The 27,408-nt window shown below is 42.0% G+C and overlaps 1 protein-coding gene across 1 annotated transcript in view; it reads right to left on the bottom strand.

The window, feature by feature from the left end:
- Positions 1-27,408, bottom strand: part of LOC139296997 (glypican-5-like) — an 89,545-nt gene that overhangs the window by 34,546 nt on the left and 27,591 nt on the right. The window contains exons 4-6 of the mRNA XM_070919575.1: positions 17,309-17,472; positions 16,084-16,140; positions 15,291-15,413 (exon numbers count right to left, since the gene is read on the bottom strand). Coding sequence (XP_070775676.1) covers positions 15,291-15,413; positions 16,084-16,140; positions 17,309-17,472 — 344 coding nt within the window. The remainder of the gene's footprint in view (positions 1-15,290; positions 15,414-16,083; positions 16,141-17,308; positions 17,473-27,408) is intronic.

Raw genomic sequence — 27,408 nt, 5'->3', positions numbered from 1 at the left:
CACTGTACTAACACTAAGCACATGAACAGGCAACTGGTCAAAAGCCACTTCGCAAACATTTAATCAACATGACATATGTGCACATACTGTCCTTTGGACAGTAAACATGAACATGAGCAAACACATACAAATGTTTCGCAAGCCTGTGCCCCGTAATGCAGTGTGAACATACACACACAGCTCACATAGAACTACCACAAACCCTTGTGGTAGAGCTGAGTTTATCGTAGGTTCCCAACGATAAACACCGAAAAAATAAACATTTCAAACATCAAGCTATATACAAAATTAAGCACTGGCAAAGTCTGTGGCTGCTCTTGCAGAAGATGTCCAAACTCCTGGCAGCATGACTGCAGCTTGCTGTGCTTCAAAGACAATGTTATTAGAGAAGACATACTCAGATCATAAAATGTGCAAGGAGAAATAGCAAGCAAATCAGGAGAGGTCATCTGCAGGGCAGGCAAGCTCAAACAGTGTGCTTTTCTTTCTATGCTCTATTTCACCCCCCACCTATTATTTTGCAGTCTTAAACAATCTCTCAAAGTACACCAAAAGGCCATGTCATCAGTTCAAGTCACCTTTCTTCCTCCTTTTGATTTCTCTCTTTTTGTTCTCATTGTCATCTTTTATAACCCAGCTGGTAAACACATGAACATGCTGAACGCCACCAGTAGCTGCAGTCACTTGGAAGTCTCAGCAGTACCTGGGGCCTGCAGTCTTGGCTTAATTTACCTCTCACTCTATTCCCAACAGCTCTGTGTTTTTCCCCTCTTTATCTGTCTCCTCCCTTCTTTTCTTTTCCCTCACCTCTTCCTTGTTCCAGCTGGCAGCTTGGGGATTTGGAAGTGAAACATTTCTATGGCCAGTCTTGTCCCAGTGAGACACCGACCTAACACCATGACACTGTGGATGATGAGGCTGACTTTGAGACAAGTTGTCCCAAGTTCAACTACTAATAAAACAAAAAAAAGGCCAGTCAAATTTACTGTAACTATTTTGTTTCATTAACGAAACGAAATTCTACTTTCCACTACTGAAAGTAGAGCTGTAGTTCTAAGCAAAGACACTTCAAATGATTTGTCAAAATGTCGTGAGGCTCCAAGTTAATCTCTTTAAGAGCTGAGTCAAGGGTGCTGTGTGATTTTGTAGACCTGGCCGGTAGCCCAGTGGGCCCTCTGTCATGCTTCTTTGCAGCTTGGCAAGCTTCTGCATTGAGTGATGAGTCAGACATGTAGGCAGAGTCAGGGAGGGTCAGAAATATAAAGAGCAGCAGAGGCACAGCAGTCATGTTGGCAACTCCACGCAAGATCAAAAACGCAGTCAGCTGTTGAACCCAGCAATCTCATCGCTCTTGTTTTGAAGTTAGCTGGAAAATGTTTTGATGATTTCATACCGACTAGCTGCTCCTTGTGCTTGGGAAGTAACTGCATGACTAATGTTGAGATGTTGTGCAACTCTTTAAACTTGTTTTGCCCTGATAATCATTCATCTTTAGTTTATTAAACTGTGTCCTCCTCTAGATGGGAATGCCAAAGACTGCCTTGAACTTGCAGTATGTTCCCTAGAGCAGTGGTTCCCAACCTTTTTGACCTGTGAACCCTTAAAACAAAGCAATATCTTCTTGCACAGCCTTGTCACACGTTGCATACATCCACCAGTTGACCAGTTTTTCTTCTCTCCCATCCTCTTAATCACCATGCAAACTCTTTGGGGGTCCTGGCCCTCTAGGTTGGGAACCACTGACCTTGAGTAATTGCAATAAGTGCAGAAGACATGTTCTTTGACTATTAATGATGGGCCTCAGCACTCAAACATAAACAGTCCACAGGCTGTTTTCTAACTCCAGTTACACTAACTGCAGGGTTCTGTCATTCCAGCCAAGATGAAACATTTTTGTCCAGGACGTTCACGCTAATGAATCTTCACAGTTTTTGTCTTGGACTTCACCTGAGGCGCGGCACCTGTACTGAGTTGGCCGTATATCTGTCTTTGTGGTGCTGTGTTCCACTGAAATATGCCTGTTTATGGCTGTGTGGTTGGGTTGGAATTACACACCACTATGTTGGTCTCAACTGCTTTGCCACTTCTTAAGAGGTCCCAGGGTGATTTTACCAAGACGAGGCTGGTTTATTGAGTGGCTGCACTGTAACAGCTATATGGTTGAAGGTCCAGTGGCTCAAATTACTCATGGCTATTACGCACTGAAAGCCTGTCCTCTATAGGGCAATAAAAGGTGTTACTGCACTTATGAATGGCTCCCTTCATACTGTATGTTTGTTTTCTGTATCCTTTTTAATGCTATCAAATATATGGACACGGCCTGTATTGGGTCAGGTCAAGTATCCAATCAATATTTCTCCTCCATTCTGTTTTCAATTCGCCCATCACTGCCAACACTTACTGCTTTCACCGAGTACTCCTGAGGGGAATCTAGCTTTCATACACAATCATTAAAGTTCCTTTCATTTCTATCATGCACATACTCTCTCTTCTTACAGTGACCAGAGCTCCATGTGGTGAAGCAAACCAGCCTGTCTGAATGTTTGCTTGTCTCTATGTTTGTTTGTGTAATCAGCGTGGTAGCTGTTGACTGGATGTGTCTTATCAGATTGTTGGGTGGATGGAGATGAAAGCTGACCCCAGTCCCCTCTGAGCCAGTAGACCATGGTCTTGTGGAGATGCGGCCCACTGCTAATAGCAGTATGGAACTCTCTTTAGAATTGGGATTTCCAAAATGCTCAGTGCCAAATTAATATCAAATGAAAAAAATGAAAAACTACTACTGAATTTCCAGAGGGAAACAGTGTTCTTATTTAAAAAGTTTCAGCAGATTTGGTTTTAAGCATGCACTGCTGAGCAAGGTTATACTTAAACTTCCTGGATACATCAAGCCTAAAAGTTTAAATTTAGGAGTTGTCCGAGTCCCTATTTGTGGTGGCAAACAAGCCCAGCTGTAGGCTACCTCAGCAAGTACTCTGGGCACTCTTCTGGGTTCAGCCCAACTTGCCTCGGTATGCTCTCTTGGTCACTGTGACCTGGGCCAACCCTGAGGAGAGTCAGAGAGCTGGAATAGAGACTGAGCAGGAGGGAGGGCAGTGAGTTTAAAGAGAGAAAAACAGAGATGGGAAAATGATCTATGACTAGGCACAGTGAATCACTTAGCATGCGCATACACTTACAAAGTAATCACATACTGTGATTACCTTGTACCCAGGAGGCGTTTGACACTCATCATTAGGGCTATTCTACCCGTCTATTTCTATTTCCGTCTGCAGGCTAGGTGATGTCTACAATATCTAGTTTGGCTCATCATTAGCCCATTATAGGCCTACACACAGCCAAGCATGTTTCATTTCAATGCTACTCCAGGCTAATGAACAGGTATCGATTTATCTAACCATCACAGCAACTGCAAAGAGCTGAATTAATTTGGTGTAAGTGACTCGCTCTTGCCAACAAACTGCTCTCGCTCCCACTTTCTTCCTCACACTCTCTCTCTCACACACACACAAACACACACACAATCTCTCTCTCTCTCTCTCTCTCTCTCTCTCTCTCTCTCTCTCTCTCTCTCTCACTCTTCTTCTCTCATCTCTGTGGCTGTGTAAGCAAATCCTGACATTAGCAAATCAAAAGTTGCAGCTCAGTGTGATGTATACACTCTCCTACTCTCTGTGCAAAGCCGCCAGATCCAACATGCACTCTCTGTACTTAGATCTGCCTCCAAACATTAACATAATGATGAAGGACTGACACACTTTCTCATGCAGAAAAACTAAAAAATATAAATGAGTGTAATTGGACTACATTTCAATATACTACAAGGACAATCCCTTCAGACATAGGCTGTGGTCGAATAATCTAAAAAATGACGTCCTATGTCATTTCCTAAACACTTTTCCTTGACCTCAATGGGAAACGTCATGAGGTCAAAAAAAGATGTGATGAATTCAAAAGGATTTAGGAGAAGACAAACGTGATGCAAAGGGAATCTGACTGCACTTACACTTGGCTATGTAATAATGCGACGGCGGATGTTGGTCCGTGGTCGTTTTAAATGTTGCTGCCCCAAAGAATTGTGGGACAGCATTATCTTGTTTCCATTCGTAAGGATGGTCCAGTGTATCCTATGCCAAAGGAGATAAGAAAGGAAGAATTAAAGCACCTTCCAAAGCATTTAGAGAATTTGACCAGCTCTTATCATGACGGCCACTTAGAGACTTCCGGGTCATTTCACTCAGTTAGGACCCTTCCTAAGCAAAATAGACTATTCATGGGCAGCCTTAGTTGCTGGTCTGACAGGGGATCAAAATATGCTTCCATACTGCACCCATGTGGCCAATATTGTGTACTGAAAGCCATTCTGAGCTTGAATTTTAAGGAGCTGAGAGCCTGACAATGCCTTCAGGCTAATATGCTTTTAACAGCATTTGTTCATTTTAAGCTTGTCTTTTGAATGACGATATGGCTCGCACAAAGCTTACAGGCATATCTTTCTGATATTAGTCTCTAACAAAGCCTGACTGTACAAACCTTTCAAAGTAAGAAAGTTGAGATCAGTAAGCCTCCCTTTCAATCTCAATCTCACAGTGTCACAATATCATTCTTGGGTTTTGGTAGTTTTGTGCATCACTTGTGTTTAACTCAGGTGTTTCTGAGTTAAACACATTTTTTTCAACAATTTTGCTTCATCCAATTAAATGTAATTCACCTAAACTCAAATAAGTTCACTTAAAACCCCTATTTGTAGAACTGTGATTATAGCATTTTTCTAAATTATCATGTCTGCTGTACAGTGGTCTAATACTTTCCACGGAAAGCAACTTTCTAACCTTGGCTATCATACTGTAAAGACTAATGCTCTGCTGAAATTATAAAATGTCAGTTGGTTATGAAAAACTGCTGTTCAAATCCACAACAAAAAATTAATGGTTTGTGTCCTTGTTCAAGATGTGGCGATGTCCATGCTCTGTGGTGATCTAGTTCTAGAGACAGACGAATGGAAACATACAATATAGCTATAGCGTTTAAAGCTTTAATAGTCTCTGGTGGCAGTTACATAGATTACAACTGTAATTGGCCCGTGGTTTTCTTTCAAGACATTCCCAGGCCCGACTGTCCCGACTGCGTATGTCACTGGGTGTAACTGCTCCCCCACCTCTCTGTGTCGCTTGCTCTGATGTACCAGCAGACGTACTGCAGGCTGACTCAACAGACCACACAGACTTCTGGGAAGAGACTGTGCAGCTCCATTAGATTGGAGAATCAAGAACAAGTAATGTCCGCCTTGCCCACACACGCAAATCACATGCAAGCCAACATCATTTCCTGACAAAGACAACAGTTTTTCTCTTGTTCATTTGCTGCCACACACACTCACTCACAGGCACTTTCTCCTCTCTCTATTCCCCACAAACATGCACAAACAGCCTCTTCTGTGTTTGAATTTACAGATTGAACTACACAGGTGTGTCTTCAAAATGTAAAAAAAAAAAAAAATACCAATGATTCTTAATGAGAGAATATCAGAGAGTTAGAAGTTAGAAGAGGATGTGTAATTTTCTGCCACTCTTTGCAATGATCGTGGCTGAAAGTGAACCCATTGCCAGAGCTGATTTTAATTAGAGCAAACAGCTGCTCTGGATATTCCTTTAAAACTAGTAACGGTTAACCCTTGGGACTGGCTTTCTATTTTTAAATAGTGATATATTATCAAGTGCTACATATCTTTTTTTCCCAGCACAAATTCAGCTTTCAATACATATGATTTACATCCAACACCAGTGTAGAAAGAGTTTGCCCTCTGCGAAACTGTGTTGCACTACTTTCATGATTAAGCATGTACCTCAACTTACCCTACTATACTTCAATGACATTGATTTCCCAATAGGTGGCAGCATTAGCCAGTTTAAATTTCACAAAGTTCCACCAGACAACTCACTGATTTCAAGGATATTGTGTTTATGTATTAGGAACAAAGGGATACAGGATGTATGCAAGAGAAAGTGACAGAGAAGGGAAGACAGATAGAGACTGCAACCCAGTTCAAATTTGCATACAAAAAATACAGAAAATGACACTACAGAAACAAACAAAGCGAGAGCATTAGATGGAACGAAAAAAAGAGAAGGAAAGAAAGAAAAAACGTTACGAGACCTAGAGCGATTGATCTATCTCCCCTTCCAGCCACATGCCCACATGCCTGGGAGGGCATGGATAACTGAGGTCAGAGGTCTGGGGGGAGCTGGAGGGGCAGTTGGTGTGTGGAAGGCAGACAAGGGCAGGCAGGGGCAGAGCCAGGAGAGTAAACTATGCCCCTGGAGCACAGACGGGTGGAGTGTACCATGATCCTCTGGTGTGGTTCGACCACCTGTTTGTCTGTCTGTCTGTCTGTTTGATGCGGGCCAGTATGGCGTGATCTAGTGCTTAAGGTTGACAGCTCCAGTGTAAACTAAAAACCAGTCAAGGGGTTCACCATGGATAAAACTAAATATGCTATATGTCATGATTTTATGTACTTATATCAAATCTGTAGCTGGCTTTGCAATCACAAAATGGCTCAGAGTGTACAAAGAGTATGATAAACATGGACAAACACAGAAAGAAGGAGGCATAATGTCACATCTGGACTGTACTGTGTATGCTGCCTGTGTAAGCAAAGAGTGCTCAGTGCAAACAGTCCAGTTTCGACTCAAACATACAGTACGTTTGACTCAAGGAAACAAACATGAACAGGCATCCACATACTCAGACATATCCGCATAGAGAGTGGAGAGGGTTGGCGAGGGTGTTGAGTGAGGGGGTCAGGGATCAGACTCTCTGCTGCTGCAAAGGGCACGCGGGAGCACAACTCAACAACAACCATCCTCTGCCATGAAGACATGCACACACACACAAGGAGGGCACACTCAGACAACCACACTGTACATTTACTATGCTTATATGCAATCAGAATATAGGCACACACCCCCACACAGAAATGGTCCCCAGACACCAAGATGGACATTTGAGAGCATATTGTAGATAGAAAGATAGGGAGGCAGCTTTAACTGCAGGTACTCAACACCAGAATAACATATATAGGATTATTTACTACAATGTAGAGTGAGTGTACTGCAGGCAGAGAAAATAAGGGCAAAGGTTAGGGAGCTATTATCCAAATGAAGTCGGGCAGATGGTAGCATTGACAAAATGGCTCGCTTGGCAGGAATCCCAGCCATTACTATCATGTTTGTCATGATCAGGCTTATCTGTCAATCAGCCACAGGTTTGAAATTGGACACATCATCATAAGTCAGTCAGTAAGCTGAATCTGAGAAGTTTGGGTTTGGTTTAAGAGTCACTGACAGTATCCCTTTTTAGATTAGACTTAGATTAGATGTCCTGTACTGTTCCAATAAATTACAAAGCTTCTTTTGTGCATTTGTGAATTTGCAAGTCTTCTTCTGTGATAGTTTGAAGCTAGTTGAAGTCCCATTCTTGAATGTATAACTACATACAGTAGGTGTTACTTATGTTGGTGGCCTTGTCATTACTTCCACGACATGCCATCAATCATTTTCAGTACATCTCTGTTTTCTGGTTCAAATCTAAAGTAGTCACAAACACTTGAATGGACTGCTGTCCTCCACTTGGTGTTGCCTCTCATGTACAAAACACAGCAATACATTTGAAAGTAAAAAATAGTATTTGAGTGTTCATTTATTTTGTGGTGCTCATTAATAGGTTAGTCTTTCCAAATGAATTGTTAACTGGCAATGACACAATATAATTTTTTGCAATTTAATTAACAACAGCTTTGCACTTTTTACTGCTTTTGCTATAGCCTTGGGTGGATGTATTATGTTAAACAGGTTATTGGCATCAGTAAATTGTGTGTGTGTGTCTCTCTCTCAGATACATACATTCTACAAAATGCAGGCCTAGATATACCATTAATCATCAGATTCTTGTATCAATCTGGCACTGCTAATGTAAATCTGGTACCTTTTATAATACACATTCAGGCTCTCTCAGTTCACCTACACTTTAGGAAACAACCTGTTGTATTGAGATGCTCTGACTCAAAATACTGAAGGCCTACAGTGTATATGGCTGTAGGATGTGTATAAGGATGTAGGGTAGGTGGGTGGGGGGGGGACTTTCCCTTCATTCTGTAGCTCTTCCGTGCGGAGGCCGCATTCCCAGCACCACTCAAGGGGCTCCAGAGAGCGAACGGCGACACCAAACCCACCCGGAATTCTAGGAACGTTTTCCCTGTGGTTTCAGGTTACCACATACACACACTGAGCGCAGATCACAGGCACACACACAACACCCTCCACAGTAGTGTACTGTACTTTTGTTGTTTGTACAGAGTTGGTTTTGTTAGCATTCCCTCTCTCCTCCCCTGCCTGTCATCCAATTTAATTTTAAACTCACATACTTATCCATCGGGTTGGACAACAACTTGGACTAAACTTGCAATGGGATTCAAACCAAACATCTTGTTCAGAATCTCACTTTGATGGTAAATACCACACACTGAAAACTTAAAACTGGTACACACATTCACACTAAAACTCTACATGGAATCTTGCCAATGCTCGCTATGGGCCCCACATTCAGACTTACAGGTACAAACTGCATCACACAAAACTCAGCGCAAATTTAGACATAAAACTTACACTCAATCATGCTCTAACTGACATTAGTAAAGTCTGCTGTATCCCCCAGGAAAAAGGATAACTGTCCCTAAAAATAGTCACGACAGAGAGAGGTTCAGCTCTGTAAGTCAGATGTGATCATGCTGTGTGAGTGTTGATGTGTGTTGGGTGTGTGAATGTGTTGTGTAAAGAGTGTAGCACACAGAAATAGTGTGATGGTCTATAAGACCATAATCCCGTGTCCGCACGGCTACAGTACGAGCTGCGTGTTTGGATCAAAGCAGAGGTTTGAAGGTGGATTTTCTCTGCCTTTGAAGAGTGTTAAAATGTACACTGAACTGAGTGAGTCAGTAAGTGTGTATTACTGATATGGTAGGAGCCAAAGATATGAAGCCTTTCTAATACCACTGGTTGTACCACTTCAACAACTGGCAAATGTGTTGCACATTGAGGTTTGCGTAACATTCCACCATTCAAATTCCCACTTTTACAAATTGAAGTGACAAGAGGCTGCCAGTATAGACATGTGATGTATACTGTAACCTTTGATTTTGTATGTTATGTTAAAAAAAGTAGGAATTAAACTGATATTCTTTTAGTTTATTGAGAACCAGACTGTTGACATAGGCAGAGACAACTCTAACATTGTGACACCATGATAAGCATCACAGAGCGTGTGCAGAGAAACAACGGGCACTTCATTGCATAGCTGTGGTGTCTTCCAAGAGCAATTTTATGACACAAGATAAAATTGCCTCTAAAATGCAGGGTTCGTCCCGCAGGACTCATCCTTGACTTTCGTTTTACACATAATATTTTTGGCGGTGTGGTGCAATTGCATATAATCAGTGGTGCTGACATCAAGGAGGACACTTTTTTTAGGGTTTTGTCCATTGTTCACTGGCGTGGAGCATCAAAATGCGTGTCAAACTCAGATACAGAAATGCTCGAGAGGCTAACACTACTCTCTCAAACACACACACACACACACACATAGGCCACACAGACCACTATTGGCTGGCACCCAGACACGCTAGCAGTGAGGACTTCAAACAGGCTCATAGAGGCAATTAAGCCACAAAGACAGAGGGCTCTCCTAAAGCCACTGCTTCCTGCTGCCACTGACCTACATCCCCTTTTTTTCCTTCATCAATCCATCAGTTCATCTCTCCTTCTATCCATTGTTTTCTCATCCATACTTCCTTTCCCCCTTGCCAGCATGTCTATCCCTCTATTTCTTGTCCTCCTCTCCTGCTATGAGTTTGATGCCTTGCCAATGGGCAAGCACAGAGGTTAGTGGGTACACTATGTCTACCTCGCCCAGTAGGAACTGCTCCAGTAAAACATGCCGGCCTATTGTGGCATTTTAATTATATTAGCTCAACCCACTTCACCGGCTGGACACACAACAGAAGGGAGGAGGCAGTAAAATTGTGTCCCATCTATAAAAGAGATGATAGTAAGACTGAAAGGAGTTGGAAGGAAATTTCACAAACACACAATGTGTACAAGGCGCACCATAAAACCTAAACTTGAGGAGGTCGAAACACATAAACACTCTTCACTCAGAGGCATGTTAAGTCCCAAATTGGTAAATAATTGTACAGTTGCACCTACAAATCACATTTGCTTACACACCATCTACACAAACTATCTTCTAACACTTTTCCCCCTATTTACTTGTGCACAGCTACAGATTTACAAATACCATCACTCCAAACTCACACAATCCAAGCATTTCAGCAGAGAAAATAAATAACTCTGTTACTGCAATATGATCGCTGTTGTTTTCTCTTTCTCTCACATGCACACACACACAATAACACAAAGATGCAGGCCCAAAGAGAGAAAAGTCTAAGCAATGTAGTAATGTAGAGCGGGTCATGCTGAGGTCCCAGGCAGCAGCCCAGGGTTATGGGAAAGGGATGGGCCACTGAATCAGATATAAGGAGAAATAGAAGAGAGGGATTGTGGGAGGGACAGAGGGAGGACTAAGAAGTTTGCCACAGACGGCAAATGCAAATGGCAGAGGTGAAAGGGTAGGTGCAAGAGAAAAACATTAAAGGATGTAGGATATTTCCATAACTCTTCATTATTTCTCTGATGTCAACTGTCATGACTCTACTGCACCACCACCACTCCATCATGTCTGTCTTCATGTCCGCATTTTAAAGAATTCATACACTGCTGGTGTTTTGCTGCTATAACAAAAGCCCTCAGCCACACACATACACTCTCACACACGCATACACACACACTCTCTCTCACACACACACACACACAGGCTCAGAGCGGGGAATGTCCTTCCTCTGCATATAGTAATTAATTTATTGTCCCCTCTGCTAGAATTTCATTATCCAACTCCCTTGCATTTTTTGAACCGAGCTCTTCTGACCCAAGAGACCTACACAGAGAAGGCAGGGAAGGAAAAAAACTATGACTTGATTGGACTGGAAGAAGGAGAGAAAGTGAGCGAGAGTGTGAGGGGTGAGTGCTTTGCCCGGTGCAGAACTCCACACCCTGCGTCTCCCTGCAATAACAGAATGGATTCCAGATGTCAAAATGATAAACAAATGGATTGTCATAACCTTATAAAAATGCAAGGCATTCAGAAGCACTCACACTGCTGTATTGTCTGTGGTCCGTCCCCTTGAGTTAATCCAAAATTTAAGAATCACCCCCAAAGCATGGTGATGAATTATTAGTCCTCCATTCTTATAGAACAAGTACACACATACTGTATGCACATGCACTACACACCCACATGTACTTACACCCATGCTAAGCTGGACAGAATATAGCACTCTGTATAACAGTGAGTAAATCAGCTCAATACAAAGTTAATCCCTAAAGAGTTTGTAGGTCAGAAAACGCTGATTAAGTGCCAGACTCCATCTAAATCATCTCTTAACACATGCACTGTAGAGTTCAAACAGGAGGACTTCTTCATTCACTCTCCCCCATTTCTTTTACTTCTTTCTATTACATCATCAGTTTAGAAAGTAAGTGGCAACTCCTTCGTAGTTCACATCATTTAATCAAGTAAGTCTGAGGCTACTGCAAGACTGAATGCGGCAAGTCAGCCACGCACCAGCAATGTCACACAGAATTACCTGCTTGTGGGTAGAACCGTCACTTTGTAAATCCCAGTGATGTTTACTGGTTGCTTTCGTGGTTGTTGCAGTTAACTTTCACTGGTGAAGCGGATTGCTGCATGAGCTGCTTCTGAAATAATTCCAATTTCAGCAATAAAGTGTCATGCTGCAATTAAGAACACAACAGATCTTATCTGCGATTGGTTAACACACCATGATTTTTCACCCTTTCCATAGCGCAATTTCCTCGTTTAAACTGTGGCCTAGCTCCGCCTGGCTTTCTTTTGCCACCTGTGACCCTGTTATGCACCTGATTTGCTGCTTCTCATATAAAAAATAAAATATGAGTCAACCCAGTTAGCTGCACCTACAGAGCTCCGCTTTCAGGATCCTGACAATGAAGTCAACATCTATCAACAGTGTTGCCCACCACCTGCATCAAGAGTCTCTAAAATCAGATTGGTGACGGTCAGAGGGGTTTTGTTACTGATTATGGAGGTGTGAATTTTTTATATTTGAATTGAAATAGTATCACCCCTTGATTGGCTATCCATTAATAATAAGTTGTTGCTAATCAAACCCTCATTGAGGTTACGTCCTCATGTGTTAGCAGTGAAGGGGCTAATCAAGGGCATTATGATTCCTTAATAGTGGCTTTAGCCTGCAGCATTGTTTCATAACCTGTATACACTCTCTCCAAGTATGTGTCAAAGGTTTCTCAAAAAGGCAAGAGAAAACAGCTATGGCAATTAACATAATTAAAGTGAAGAGAGATGGCAATGAATTATTTCAGCTTGTAATAAGACTGCTACAATAGATATACAGTAACTGGCTAATCTATATAAAGAATTTGGTGGTTGTCAAATGTTTTGGTTGATCTTATCTTTCCGGAAAAGATGGTGTAAAGTATTCACACGTGTGATGCTGTAAATGTTCAGAGATGTTTGAACACATGCCAACACGTACTTTTAGTTGCAAGTACAACTGCTTGCCCCCCGCTCGGCCCTCTGTCATCAGATGCTGAATAAAGAGAGGAAGGGAATTTCAATCCCCATTGCCTTTGATGTGCTTTGAAGTATTACAACATACAAGTGTGTGTGTGTGTGTGTGTGTGTTCTCACATGTGGATGTGTGTCTCCTTGCCCCAGCACAGTATGATTGTGTCTGAATGAATAAGCCCTCCAGCTGTTGAATAGCATATGGATCCCGTGTGGAGTGATATGTGAGTGTGTGTGCGTTTATGTGTCTATGTCCTCCTGTGTGTGGGGAAAACCCACCAAGCCCTCAGAGGCTTTGTGTGCCCACCAAAGAGGAAGTCAGAGTATGACATGGACTAACACCATAGCAGCTTAGCATGTCCATTTTACTATTTGTGTCTTGTGCATTGCACAGTTGTAATCATCGCTTCTCATATTTTCGCATCTTTCTCACTATCTGCCCTTCTCTCATCTCTTTTGCTGTTCTCATGCAACTTTCCCAGGCATGGTGCGGGCAGTGGCATAAGTAGTGGCAGTGATGTCCAAGTCTTTCCCATGCAGCCTCATAGGAGGGTCTTTGTTCCCCCTCCAGACTTTGGGGGTCCCATCGGCAGGGCTGTGCCCCACTCCACTGACTCCACAATGGGTCTTTATGCTGCCAAGGCACCCCTCCCCCGCATCACTCCATCATGCTTCCCTCATCAGGGGCACAGGGAGGCACAGGGGGCACTACGGCACCAAAACGCCAACCCTTTTCATGCCATGCCATGCCCTGTCTCTCTCTCTCTCTCTCTCTCTCTCTCTTTAATACATGCCGACAGAGTCAGATACAGTGAGAGAGGTTTGCTCAGGTCAATCTCAGCAGTTTATGAGTGGTGCCAAATGTTTCAGTTGGGTACTGTTTTCTTATTCAACCTAAGAACACTTGACACCACAAGCAATGACCGGGCTGTCACCAGGGAGTGTGTGATAACACGCTGTTACAAGCCATTAGCACTGTTGTTGAAAAAACAGTAAAAATGACACACACTCGCTTAGACACGCACAGAGCAAAGGAATAAAGAACTGACTTGAAATACAGACAAAGAAGCCGTATCTTGACAAGATTAGAGATTTCTTGTGTTTTAGGTGCTGAATGGTTGCCTCGCCCTCTGTTTACTGGCTCATATACTCCTGATCATGGACCTAGCACACACACACATTGGCTGCCTACTGTACTTTGTGTGCTGACACACTGTCACAGGCCCTGATGAATGGGTGGTCTGCTCAATATGTCTCAGCCATTGGCAGATCCTCTGCAGTTGGGAAGGGTAGGAGAGTGCCGGGGCCAGGATATGAGGATGAGAGAAGAGAAGAGATCCAAACTAAAACAATGATGAGATTTTGAAAGCTAACTATTCACAAGCTTACTAAAGCTAAACTTATTCAGGAAAATATCTGACAAAATGCTTTGCCCAACCACTGAGGATAATAAAAAGGGTCTTTTCAGAATCTGAGACATCTGATCATGAGCCTAATGTCTTCCCATTTACTCATATAAAGTATAATGTATGGCTTAATCCAGCAAAACGGACAAGGGCCAAAGGATCTGACACTCACTCGGGGTGGATCGTGGGGAAAAGGCATCCCAGGATCTCTGTTTTCCTCTGTCAATGCCAATACTGGCAGCGCCAAGAGTTGATGTTGCCATGGTAATGGGAGCCCGCTTAGGGCCACCGCAGCAATAAGGAGAGCATAACCTTGTCATAATTGTCGACTGAGTTTCTAGAGGGTTTAAGAAACAGATCCAGCAGGGGGAATCAGTTACAGACTCGCAATGGCTCAGTAATCTGCATCAATTCTCTGTTCTTCTCATGCTGACTGAGAAAGCACATAACCCCAACACACACACACACACACACACACACACACACACACACACACACACAGAGTAAGTACTTCAGTCTCTCAGAGATGCACCCAAAACCATGAGCAGGAAAAGGGTTCCAGGGCCACACCTATAAATCAGCACAAAATAAAAACCTCATAAACATAAGAAAGAAACAGAGTGGAGTAGAAAAAGAGAGACAGGCACAGATGACAACTCAAGTCAACTGACTCTAATACAAAGGAGGGGAGAGCCTAGCAACTATTTGCTCTGCCTGCATTCACTCAATGTGGAGATGGATTTAATGACTTCCTTATTTCCACATTGATTAACAACAGCCAGCCACACTGACTCACAGATGGACATCATCCTACACAAGCACACAAACAAATGCACAGAGGGTTTGTTACTTTTTCTCAAAATCTGAATGCATTCAAAACCTATACTTCTCAATGCAAGGTATTAGAGTTATCAAATCGCAGATGAAACTGGGTGACCTGTTTGAAAGGATACATACAAGCCAGGAGCTACTGTGTGTCATCTGGAGAAAATGAAAGTTCTTATCTCCAAACTCCAATGCTGCCAATGCAAACAGTGTTTATGCAACAACTGGTCATGGCAAAGTCATGTCACAAGATAGGCAACGTTACCTTATCACGAGGAACAACCTAAATACCAAAACTAGGACAGAACATGTTTCTCTTACCTCTCCACCACATCATCTCCGCTCCAGCACATGGAGTCGTCCACTACATTCTCCCCTTCGCACAGCATCTCTGGCAACGCTGCAAAGAAAGACTTGTAGCGCTGCAAGTACATCAAGAACTCCCTAAGGAAAAACAGACACATGGGGAAAGGGCATAGAGCAATTTTAATACATACCACATATCTTTCTAACTCACTAGCCATGTTAGAAAACATACAATTGAATTGGACTGCATTGTGTGATTGTGGCCACATTCTTTGCGTGGTTGGTGGACACTCAACCCTTTGGTACCACACCACCAACAACAAACAGTATCTGCATTCCATTCAACAACACATGCATGTGATAAGTACTTGTGATGATACTGAAGATGGCAGAAAATGAGTGGCTTTGAATGAGTCAGCACATTTTTCTCACTTATGCTGTGCTTGCTGCACCAGATCTGCTCACACATGTCATTGATATAGACACTGTCATCTCAAGCAAAAACAATGGCATAATATTTTGATCGGACACACATTGTTGCCACCCATGAGGCAGAGCAAACACAGCGGGGGTCATGTGAGGTTATGTGCTGAGTCAGTCAGTGTTGGGAATCACTGTTCAAGAACAACAGACGATATAATAGATGGTTTTGTAAGACATAAAAAATGCATCAGTCACCCAAAAGACAAAGATAATCAACTGGAAATGAAATGTCACAGGTATCTAGACTAGTCACAATATGAGCTGTCATTGCTAGATAAAGTGTGTGAGAGATTGACAGAAATAAGACGCTTGGGTTCATGCTTACCTAGAGAGCGTTCTCAGACTATGTTTATTGTTCTTGGAGGGTTTCAGGGGGAACGAGCTGGGAATGATGGGAGTTGGAGTCCAGGGGAGATTGTTGCAAGCAAGGAGGATGCAGGGATGTAAAAGTTGGGGGGGGGGGGGGGGGGTGAGAAAGAAACGAAAGGATGACATGATAAGACACGTGGGGAGGAGGGAGAAAATCAGTCATTTGACCCTGGAAGAGAGTGATTAATCGTGCACATGCAGAGACTGGCCCACCACACGTTAATCAATAACCCTTTCTCCCCACACCACGCCAACAATTAAAACACATACTGCTTTGTAATGTATATGTATATAAGTCAGAAAACAAACACACAAGCAAACATCTGCACGTGTTCAAATAGTTAAATATTCTCAGGAAAGCCAAAGAAAGTTCTGCTGAGCCTCTCGATTCATATTTTTTCCATTAAAACGAAACATAAATGTTGCTTTACTCTATCATGTTTCATATTTTTTAGCAAAAGACTGTTCTCCCTTCACTGCAGTGGGTGCTGCCATGTCTCTGAAGTGGTCAGCGCTCACATGTGCTCTGGTCAGGGCTGGCAGCAGGCAGGGAGCTGGATTGTGTTGCCATGAATGGCGGTGGCAGTGCCAGGCCAGACCTGTCAGCTAGGCTGGCATCAGTGCAGTGATTCATGGTTTGGGACAAGGTCAGGCAGGCAACGCTGCAAGTGTGTGCTTGTGTGTGTTTCTGTGTGCTATTTAAGATGAGGCCGGCTGGTGTGCAGAGTTGGTGGTATGGCCGTCTGGGTAAACAGGAAATTGTTGGTCCGTCAAGATTAATCTTACCCACGCTCCCCCTCTCCTGGCACATCACTACCAGCTGCTGTGGGCATGGGATGGCTGCTTCAGAGGCCAGGTGGAGGGCATTGACTTTAGTGCCAGGCTCTACATTTACTATGTGTGTGTGGGTGTGTGTTGTGTCCAACTAACCATATGAAGAAAGAGAGAAGTGATGGCAGCTGTGAATAGACATTGGCCAACCATTCAGGCTATGTCATACAGACCTGACCAGCTTTCATTTAATTCAAATTTACTTTCCATGTTGCTGAGCATATAGCAGTAAAACTAATTGATAAGCAAAAAAAAGCTGAAGCTACAGCTGAATATTTGCCAGTAAGCAGCGTTTTGATTTACAAAAGGCAGTAGTAAACTTCACAGTTCAGTCTGTTGCTTTGTCTTACCTCTTCAAGTGGGCTAACTGCCCCAGCCACTGCTCTGGTAGAGGTTTGGAGGGGGCGGCAGATGGAAGAGGAGAAGATGAGGTCACGGTAGAGGTTGTGACCTCTGGGCTTGTAGGCTGCATGCCTGTGGGTTCCCCAGTAGACAGGCCACACACCTTGTCCACCTGTGGGGACGATAGAGCAAATATACACACACACACACACACACCTGTTACTCTAGGAAAACATATAACAGCATGGGTGGAGATGCAAAGTGACTTCCATAAGTTGAAAGCATATACAAGCAAATAAGTTATTCAGAGTGAAAACATTTTTTCAGAGTGATGCCATTAATTTCAAATGAGGAATGCCCACATTTCAGTTGAATGATTGCAGGGTGAAGAGAGGTGAAAAGAATTATGGGACAGGGAACTTCAGAGTAACGGACAACATGGGAAAATGGTGGGCGTGAAGTGAGGGATGTGATGACTGAAAATGGTGCGATGAGTGACTTATTGCCAGGAGGGCTGACAGTAAATGTAGAACATTCCACTACCTCATGGAGATGAATGCACGTGTGCGCAGTCGGCAGTGATGGTGAGTATCTCCAGTGGGCTATTAAAGCCAGCAGTGGAGAGCAGGAGACAGCAGGGTCATGAGAATAAAGGGGCGTGTGCTTCAAACCAAGAGGTAAAATCAATGACATCTCATTGGCTTAAAAGCCTCGGGCCAGTGTTATTAAGTGCTCCTCAATTAGCCAGAGAGACGGAGTGTAATGGCTCTTGCACGCTGGACTGAGTAACTCCTTGATCAATGGATATACACTGCTTTGTCTAGAGGGATGAGTCATTCTACTGTGGAAGGGCGTTCAACAGCACATCACGGATTTAGAAAAGGGAGCCTCATAGTGAGAAGCAGCAGGAATGATTCAGTTTGACTTCATTGAAGGAGGGTTGCCTCCTGTTCTTAGTGATGTTTTCATTAGAATCAGAATCAGAAATACTTTATTGATCCCTGGGGGGAAATTGTACAGTACCGGTGCTCTCATTCAAGATTAGAAAGCAGCATAAATTTAGAAATAACAGTATGTACAAAATATAAAACTAAGAAATAGAAAATAAATAGTTACAATATTTAAGTGAAAAATAAAAGTAAAAAATATATACAACAGCAATGTACAGTATATGTATGTCTATATATAGGGAGGAGGTGAACAGTTTGATGGCGCTCCTGTTGGACATTTGGGAGGAATGAGTGTCCCACTGAATGTGCTCTTGTGCCTGACCAGTACATCGTGGAGAGGATGTGAGACATTGTCCAAGATGACCCGCAGCTTGGACAGCATCCTCCTCTCTGTCACCACCGTCAGAGAGTCCAGCTCCACCCCCACAATGTCACTGGCCTTGCGGATCAGTTTATTGAGTCTGTTGGAGTCCGCCACCCTCAGCCTGCTGCCCCAGCATGCAACAGCATAGAGGATAGCACTGGCCACCACAGACTCATAGAACATCCTCAGCATAGTCCAGCAGATGTTGAAGGACCTCAGCCGCCTCAGAAAATAGAGACGGCTCTGGCCCTTCTTATAGAGGGCATTAGTGTTCTAATGTTCTTCATGCGTACAGTTAGGCAAACCTAGACTTCTCCCAGAACAGATGGATGATCATATTGCTTAATTGACTGAGAATACTATCATTTACTTGTGCAAAGAATGAAATTTTCAAGTGTTTTGTCAGCACACAGTTTTCACAACTAGCGGTGTACAATGAGTTACAACAGGATGAGAAATTGGTCAGGCTTCATATAGCCGCTACCAATCAAAACAGTGGAAGGAACTGTCAAGCATCTGTGTTTAAATGGTTGGTTGAAGGGGTGTGTCCACATGCTGGGAAGAGTTTGGATAAGTAAGTCTGGAAGCAGCTGAAATATGTGTTAATGGTCACAAAATACGTGTTGCCAGCCTGCTAAAAATACACTTTCCCTTCAGGGTGAGGCAGATCCGTCATCTTGTGTGCCTTATAAATGAGTTTAAATGGAGTTTAATTGGACGTTTTCACATAACAGCTAGTTATTCCTGACAAGATTGTCAATGGCTCAGGAATCCAAGAGATGCTTTCGAACAGCATGACTAACTACCTGACCATTTTTTATCTTCACTGCACTGTTTGCACTTCACTCTTCACTTTGGCCTTCCTCTCCTACTTTAGCTTAACTGCGTTCTGGTCTTAAATCCTCTCTTAAGGCAGACGCTGGGCACGGGGAAGGTTGTTTTATTGCATTAACCTTAACTCCCTCCAGACCAATAAAACATGCTCACATGTGGTAGAGCGGCTCACAGCCACACGTGCACATAGCCCCACATACACATGCAAACATGCCACACACACACACACACACACACACACACACACACACACACACACACACACACACACATTAACATTGTGAGAAAAGATAGAACATAGCAACTGTTTTAGCCATGTAACCTTTCAACACACTAAGCCAAATGCTCTTCGCATGTGCTGCAATGCTTCTGGGGAGAATTACTGTTTAATTAATTTGCACACCGTCTGCACAACATGATGTGTCCAGACATTTATTAAAACACTTGTAAATTTCAAACCTGTAAAAATGGATTGTTTTATGTAACGGAGTTTGCCAAATTATAGTATCTGAGCAATGGTAATGGCCAAAGAGCATATTCTAAAATGTACAGTTTAGTTTATATTTTGTTGATTAGCCCAGTCTAACATTTTCAACACTGGCAAGTACACTAGTGTTTGTAGCAGAAAATAAAATTATGCAGTAAGACACTGTTAATTCCAAGAAGCAGTAAACCTATAAATGTCAAGGCTGATTCATTTTACCATGCAAACTTGCTTCAACCTTTTTATAAACTAAATGTAAAAAAATGCATTTCTATTAAACACATTCCAGAGATTCAAAACACATATTTCAGACATCATACACTCCGATGACATCATGTCCAGACTACAGTGTTTGGGAGGTCTACAGAACTGTGCTTGTGAAGGAGAGAGTGTGTGTGTTCGTATGAAAGTGACGCTGGCAGGCTGTGCAAGGAGCAGGCGTGCAAAGGGCTGAGACGAAACTGGAACAGGTCAATATCAATAGTGATTGTTTTTTGTGAAGGAAATAGTGCGTTTATAATGTCTTTCTTTAATTATTTATCCTATTTTTTCTTATCCTTCATACTTCTAAATGCACTTGGGCAAATATAAACACACCATAACATATCCAAGAAAAAATATATTTCAAATATCATCAAAAATAAATGTAAATGTTCGTTTATTGCTACGGATGTGCAGCCTTGTACCTTCCAAAAGTTTGACATTAAGTTTTAAATACATTTCATGAGAGCAAAGGCATACATTTAATTCTGCATGAAAAACAACCAAAAAACATCAGAGCTTTGGGTTATCATTTCTCTGCAGTGGTGATAAATGGAGGATTAATACAGGGTCTAATCCTGTCATTGTGAACTTTTCAAAGGCAGACTAAAGTTTGAAATCCAGCGTCATTTCTCACCTGCCTTTGTATGACACTTAGCTATTCTCTGAGACAAAAATGTAAACATTTGTGTAAAATATGAACTTCAAGAGGAGGTCACTCACAGTTCTGTTTGCATTACCCCATTATTTTTACAACCAAACCACAGAGAAGAGGTTCAAAAATGCACTTTTGAAGAGGCAAGAAGAAATTGGAAAAAGGTCTGCATTTCAAAACAAAGACGCTAACACAAATCATTCTTATGCCTAACTAAGCACACAACAGTGTAAACACAAAGTCATCGCAAGGAAAATAAACACTATCCTCGTTGTGGATCCTCTTGAGACATGCTCTCATAGGTTGGATCTTATGACCACATAATCCTGAGGGCCAATCAGACGACAGGTTGAATAATGACATGAGCTACGACACGGCCATAAATCAATTATCTCCTGACCTGATGATGGCGTGAGAACGAAAATCCCATTTGGGCACAGCAAGAGTGCTTGGGTTTGTATGTGCATGTGTGTGTGTGGACACCTGTTTGTCCTTGTTATACCTTCACAATTTCAGCTATTTTGTGGAGCATTCCTATATGATTGCCTGAGGACAGAGACTGATGGAGGGAGCAGATTGGTGGGATGCATGTTGTCCACATGGGAAGACTTGAGGAAAATACAAGGCATGTATTCTATGTGCATTTGAGCTAGAAATTTGTTTTCTACTGCTGAAGGCAGGATGGATCAGTGTTTTTACAACTATGAACATGTGTTTTACTGGTTTGGGTTTACTATTTTGCATATCAACAGAATAGACATTAGTCATAGGTGTGTACCAGGATCTGTTTCAATGAGTTTAACTCAAAATGTATGTTGTGTGTATCTGTGCTTTATGCACATATCATCCTGAGGCAAGCAAGTATAAGAAGAGCGCAACAAGAGAATCAGCTCCAAGCTAGCCAAGCCCAGGGCCATCCCTCCTCACGGGGAGTATTGGTTTACAGATAGCAGCGGTGGTCTTGTCTTCCCAGTTTATTTATCAAGGGATTACCCAGTAAAACCAAGGGAACTTTCTCAGCCCCCTCTCACCCCAAGCGCGTTGCATTGTGGGATGAGGAGGGCTCATTCAATGAAGACCCCCCCTCTTCACTTTTCCATAGTTTGTGTGCTAAATGTGCACACACACACACACACACACAAGTCAGGTCGACTAATGCTACAGTTTAACTCTAGGAACAGTACTGTATTTGTCAGCTGTGCCAAAGTGAAAAACAGCTAAATACACTTTCTAGTAGAGCTCAGAAATTCTCACAATTTGCAACAAAGATTCACAGATCTTTCCTCTGCAGCAGTTGGTGAAGTGTACTGAAATGAAAAAAAAAAGGTCCCATACTGAGATTGTGTTATATTAACCATTCCTGACCTTAGCTAAAACAATACCCACTTTTCAACCAAGCCTTAGGGATTGTATTCATTTATCACAGTTATGTATCATAGGGCTGAATGGCCTAAATGGATTATCAGCTCAACTACAAACTACAAAGTACTGGTTCTGTGCCATTAGTCATACTATTTGAAATGAATCGCAGGAATTCACTTAAAGCTTCTTTGCACTGTCTCGGTAGTATACATTTCTGTGAGTGTAAGTGTGCATGCATATGTGCAAATAAGTACATTTTATGACTTCACCATGACAAGAAGCTCAAAACTGTAAATCGTCTCTATTTCCATTCATGTCCCCGAGAATAGCAGTTGGGACTACTGCTTACATCCATTATCCAAACCACAATCACAGTCATCTCAAGATATTTGACACACCATTTTTTCTCATAACCACGAAATATTCACTAACCAGTAAAAATTAGGAAATAAAATCACATATTCCCATAAGTGACCGTGAAACGGACTACTCTCAAAGACAGAAATCAAAACAACAATGCTCTCCTTCTCTTTGGGTTTAGAGACATGGTGTACCGACAAAGAGTCAGAGAGGAGACACACCAGAAAAACAGCACCATGTTGGAACAATTAGCTTTCATTTAGTTTTTAATTCATTGCGGTTACTAACTTAAGAAGAAAAAATGCAATCAGTAGCCAAGCAGCAGGGATGCAAAGAGAACACTAGGCCACTGGTCCACATACTGGTGGGCTCTCTATTCCACCGCACATTAAGGTCCTTGTTATTTTGGCAACATGGTTGTTTATGATGCTTCCTCCAAAGAAAACCCAAGGCATCAATTTTATTTCAAATGACTGGAGTTTTTGCCGTTTAGTATCACAATTATTGTGTTTAAACAAGTAACAATTTCCTTTCCTAATTGCAACACATATGGAAATAGAAAGGGAGGGCCCACTACTTGTGTAGGAGAAGGGTTTCCATTTCTATTTTCACATTTTGTTTAAAGTTAAAATAAGAGAAATCATCAACAACCTTCGACCCACTGTTTCAGGCACAATATACTTCATAAGGCAAGCAGTCTTTCATGACCAAAATAAAGACACAATTACATGACTTGATGAGGATCAACACTGGATACTATGCGTAACAGTTTGTTATCATAATATACTGCCATCCAAGAATAACCATATATATGTATAGCAAGGATCCAGCCAGATAAAAAACAGTTTCCCCTTTATTTACGCTTTAAGGTGACTACTTGAATTTCGCAGGACTAGCAGTGTTGTGGTGGAGGCCTTGAGGTTAAGGAAGCAAGCTTGAGACTGGAAAGTTGCCAGTTCAAACCCTAGACCATCTGGGAAAATCTGAGGGGGGGCGGGGGTTAGGGGAATAAGGAAGTCTCTCTCCTCCCTCAACAAAACTATTAGGCTATGTTTTACGTTTAACCACACAAAGAGACAGATGTAGACTTCAAGGTGTTGAGTTTAATCAGACCATTATGGCCTCAAACAGCGGTCAACCCAGGACTAGGACGGCAATAGAATAGACAGCAAGGTAACTGTAGAGTCTACTCCAAAAACACAACATGCACAGGTTTCCAAAGATGATCTAAAGTGGTTCTCAGTGGAGCAGGCAGAGATTCCATCAAATGCTGATTATCTACAACTATATGTTATTTACATAAATGAACAGATGCATTTCTTATAAATAGCTACATGTCTGAGGATTAAATATTGTTTACTGGTTAGGATTTATGATGAATTTAAGTTATGATGTATGGGAAGAGATTGATCTCTATTATTAGACCAGTTGATGATAATGAACTACCTAGTGTTGAGTAACAGACAGACAGAAAACAGCATTTGTGTGACTCAAGGATGGTACAAAAAAGAGACGGGTGACCAGGCCTACTCAAAAGGTGTCTGTCTACTGTAGGTTTTACTTTTTTTCATGCGCTCATTCAAGTTAAGATCAATGTTTCGGTCTGTGAACGCCTTCATCAGTCCCAGAACTTCTCTCAAGGGGAGATAAGCCTTAGCTCCTATTAACTTTACACAGGGAATAACGTCTCTTCCTTCCTTGCCTTACATTTTTTAATGGAACTGCTCATCACTAACCCACTGAAGTAAATATATTTCTAATATACTATACTGAAAGTGGCACCCTTTCGCTGGAATTAATTCTGACTTAAGTCTGTAAGAGACAAGAGAACTAAGTTCACTCATAAATTCTTATGTCTAGCTCTGAGATTATACAATACATGATACACAAGGTAGCAGATGCTACAAATATTTTATGAAGATGGGAAATTCCAAAATCAAACAATCTCAAATGTGTGTGAAGTAACACTTCAGTTTTTTTGGTCAGGAAAGATTAAACCTGGTTGCTATGAGAGCAGACAGCAATGAAAGAAAGGCTGCATCAAAAACAGATGTGTGCATCATATGAACTGTAAAAAAGAAAATTCATAACCATTGATTAATGACTGAATACAAAAGAAAACAAACATCAGTTTATGGGTTTGGATCTGTCCTAAGCATTATGTATTCTGGAGATAATAAGGTGTTGTAGCATTAAGCCAACAGCAAAGATAGTCTTCAGTCTATTTCACCATGAAAACATTCAGTGTTCATATACAACACCCTCTGAACCACTCTTGGGCTAATTGTGACAGCTTTCCACTTGGCCTCTCCCAGAAAGCCTTGATTGAGAGAGTAAAGATGATTTACAACATTTCTCTTCTCCCCTTTCCTTCTTTCTAAATCACTTTGTCTCCATCTTTCTCTTTAGTCTTCACTCTGCAGTCTCTGTCAATCAGTGACCCCCCCCCCCCCCCCCCCCCGCCCTCGTCTTTTTCTCTCTCGCTTATCCGAATGATGTCAGTGCTAATTAAAGAGAGACTCAGTCCATCGTATATCACAGCGAAAAGTCCTTGAGATTCCAATCAGTAAAGAGAACATTGAGTTTCTCTCTCCACACTGAGGCTTGTTTACCCTGATTAAATCACTCACAGATGATCTAAAATTGAGAGGCTCTCGTTTTTTTCCTTGTAAATATGGGTGTTACTTTAGAGTTCGTTGACATTTGTCCATCTTTGTAAACAAATTTACGAGAACTACAGACACAAAATGTGGCAAGATGTCTCAGAGGATTCAAGTGGTGTTACACCACAGAGAAAAAGGCGCAGGGAAAAGAGACAGAGGAAGGTCAAGTGAGTTCATCTCGTCTGTGTCTGCGATATGGTGGAACACACGGGCACACGCAAAGAAAATAAGCTTGTGGACAGAAACTTTGAGGGTCCACGTATCCATTTGAAGTCTTCCAATGAAGCAGCAATTACCACTAAAACCATAACACAGATGCAGTGGGCATTCACGTTAACGCCACAGCAGCAGCTGCATGATATTATCATGCCAGCTAGCAAAAGTTTAAAAGGTGCTCAAACACTGGGCCAGTGGGCACCCAGGCATCAGGTGAGGCTGTTGGGAGTATAAAGACACAAACAGTACTATTTAAAGGGTGACAGAGAGAGAGGAGGGGGCATGGAGGGGAAGGAAGCCGGGCTTACAAAAGGGTAGGTGGACAGGGATGCAATGGATTGAGACAGCGCCGTGAGAACAAGTAGAGAAAGCCCAAAGGTGCTATGTTTTGCTGGGATATTAAGTTGTGGTGATATGTACAGTAGTTCACTGTATTAAATCTAGAGGCACAATTATTTAGAACCAAATGGTCAAAAAGGACTTGATCAGCGATCCCTGAGAAGTGTTCTTTCTGAAAAAGTTGCAGTGTGATATTGAAACGGTTTATAGTGGACAGAAGCAATATTACATGATGAGGTGTCCTGATTTACTAGATAATGCACATGGTGGAGGCACAAACTCTGCGTCACATCACAGCATTTTTCTCTGTCACAATACAAATCTATTGTCCAAATCAAATTATGACTTTGACTGGTCCCGTGACAGACTGTGGCCAGTGTAGCGAAGACCTATGGATGCGAGCTTTGTTGATATTTATTAGTCTCGTAAGCGCCAACATCAACATATTTTTGTGCCTGACAACCCTCTTTCATTTTGTTGTCATCTCTCTCTCTGCTGCCATTTCTTATTCTGTGTGAAACGGTCCATCTGAGTAGCAGACCTCAGGCTCCACGGGAAAGTCCCACATCATTTAGTCTCCCTTCTGTGAACATTTCATCAGTTTATAATCAACTACATATCTGAGAAATTACATGACTTCTGAAATTATATGATTCTACCAATCCAAGTCATGGGTCACAGAGAAAAATAATATACTAAAGGACAACTGCTTTATGTTCAGATCAAAATTTAATGGCCCAGCAATCAATCATATGACAATTGGTCACTGTTATAACAGCATTTTTCATACAGAGAAGAAATGCAGGATTTTTCTTTGTGGTGTTGGGGCTGCAGCATATTATCAGCAGCAAGGCAAACACGATAAAAGGGAAGAGGAGAGTGAGAAAAGATGTGGTGGGTGGTGGGTGGCTGAGGAGAAGAGAGGCTGCACCCACCATCATTAGCTAATGGACTGCTGAGTAAGTCAGTCAGCTTGAGGGTTAGACAGAGTGCCAAAGGCACACACAACTTAGAAAGATGGGTTAAGCGTATAGATTGGCCATGAGCGCATTTTACGTCAGCTACCATTCTGCTAACAATGTCAAATATTAGATTCAGAAACCATATCTAAAGGCCACGGCCTGTGGAGCTAATCTTTTTATATAAGGTCACCTCCAGAGGTGTTGATGTCAGAGAGTATGTCAGTTTAAAAAACTTCCTGTCTTTTCTTCTTATTCTTACCTGCACACTTAGTTATTATTCTTTTTGTTATTTTATTTTTTATTTGATAGTGACAGTGCATTTAACATTATATTACATTATTTTAAATATAGTAGATATTTGGCATATCTCTCTTTTCCAACCTGCCCTATTACATAAAGTACAAATTCTGAAATGTAAATTGATTTATACACACAGTAAAAATTACATTATATCATTATCCAAAATCCAAAATTGCACACAGTATATATCAACATATTGCCCAATCCTATGCTGAAACCATGAAAATACAGGGTTGCAGAGAATGGGACAGGGAAAGTAAAATAAGAAACTGTGACAACAACAAAGTCTGTTTTCACACCATTGATATTCCTTTATTTTATTGTGGGATAGTGTAAAAGAAAAAGCGCTTGCAATGTA

This window comes from Enoplosus armatus, chromosome 14, assembly GCF_043641665.1.
Source record: "Enoplosus armatus isolate fEnoArm2 chromosome 14, fEnoArm2.hap1, whole genome shotgun sequence".
Taxonomy (NCBI): domain Eukaryota; kingdom Metazoa; phylum Chordata; class Actinopteri; order Centrarchiformes; family Enoplosidae; genus Enoplosus; species Enoplosus armatus.
Note: the sequence above shows the minus strand (reverse complement) of the source record. Positions and strands in the feature narration are given on the sequence as shown.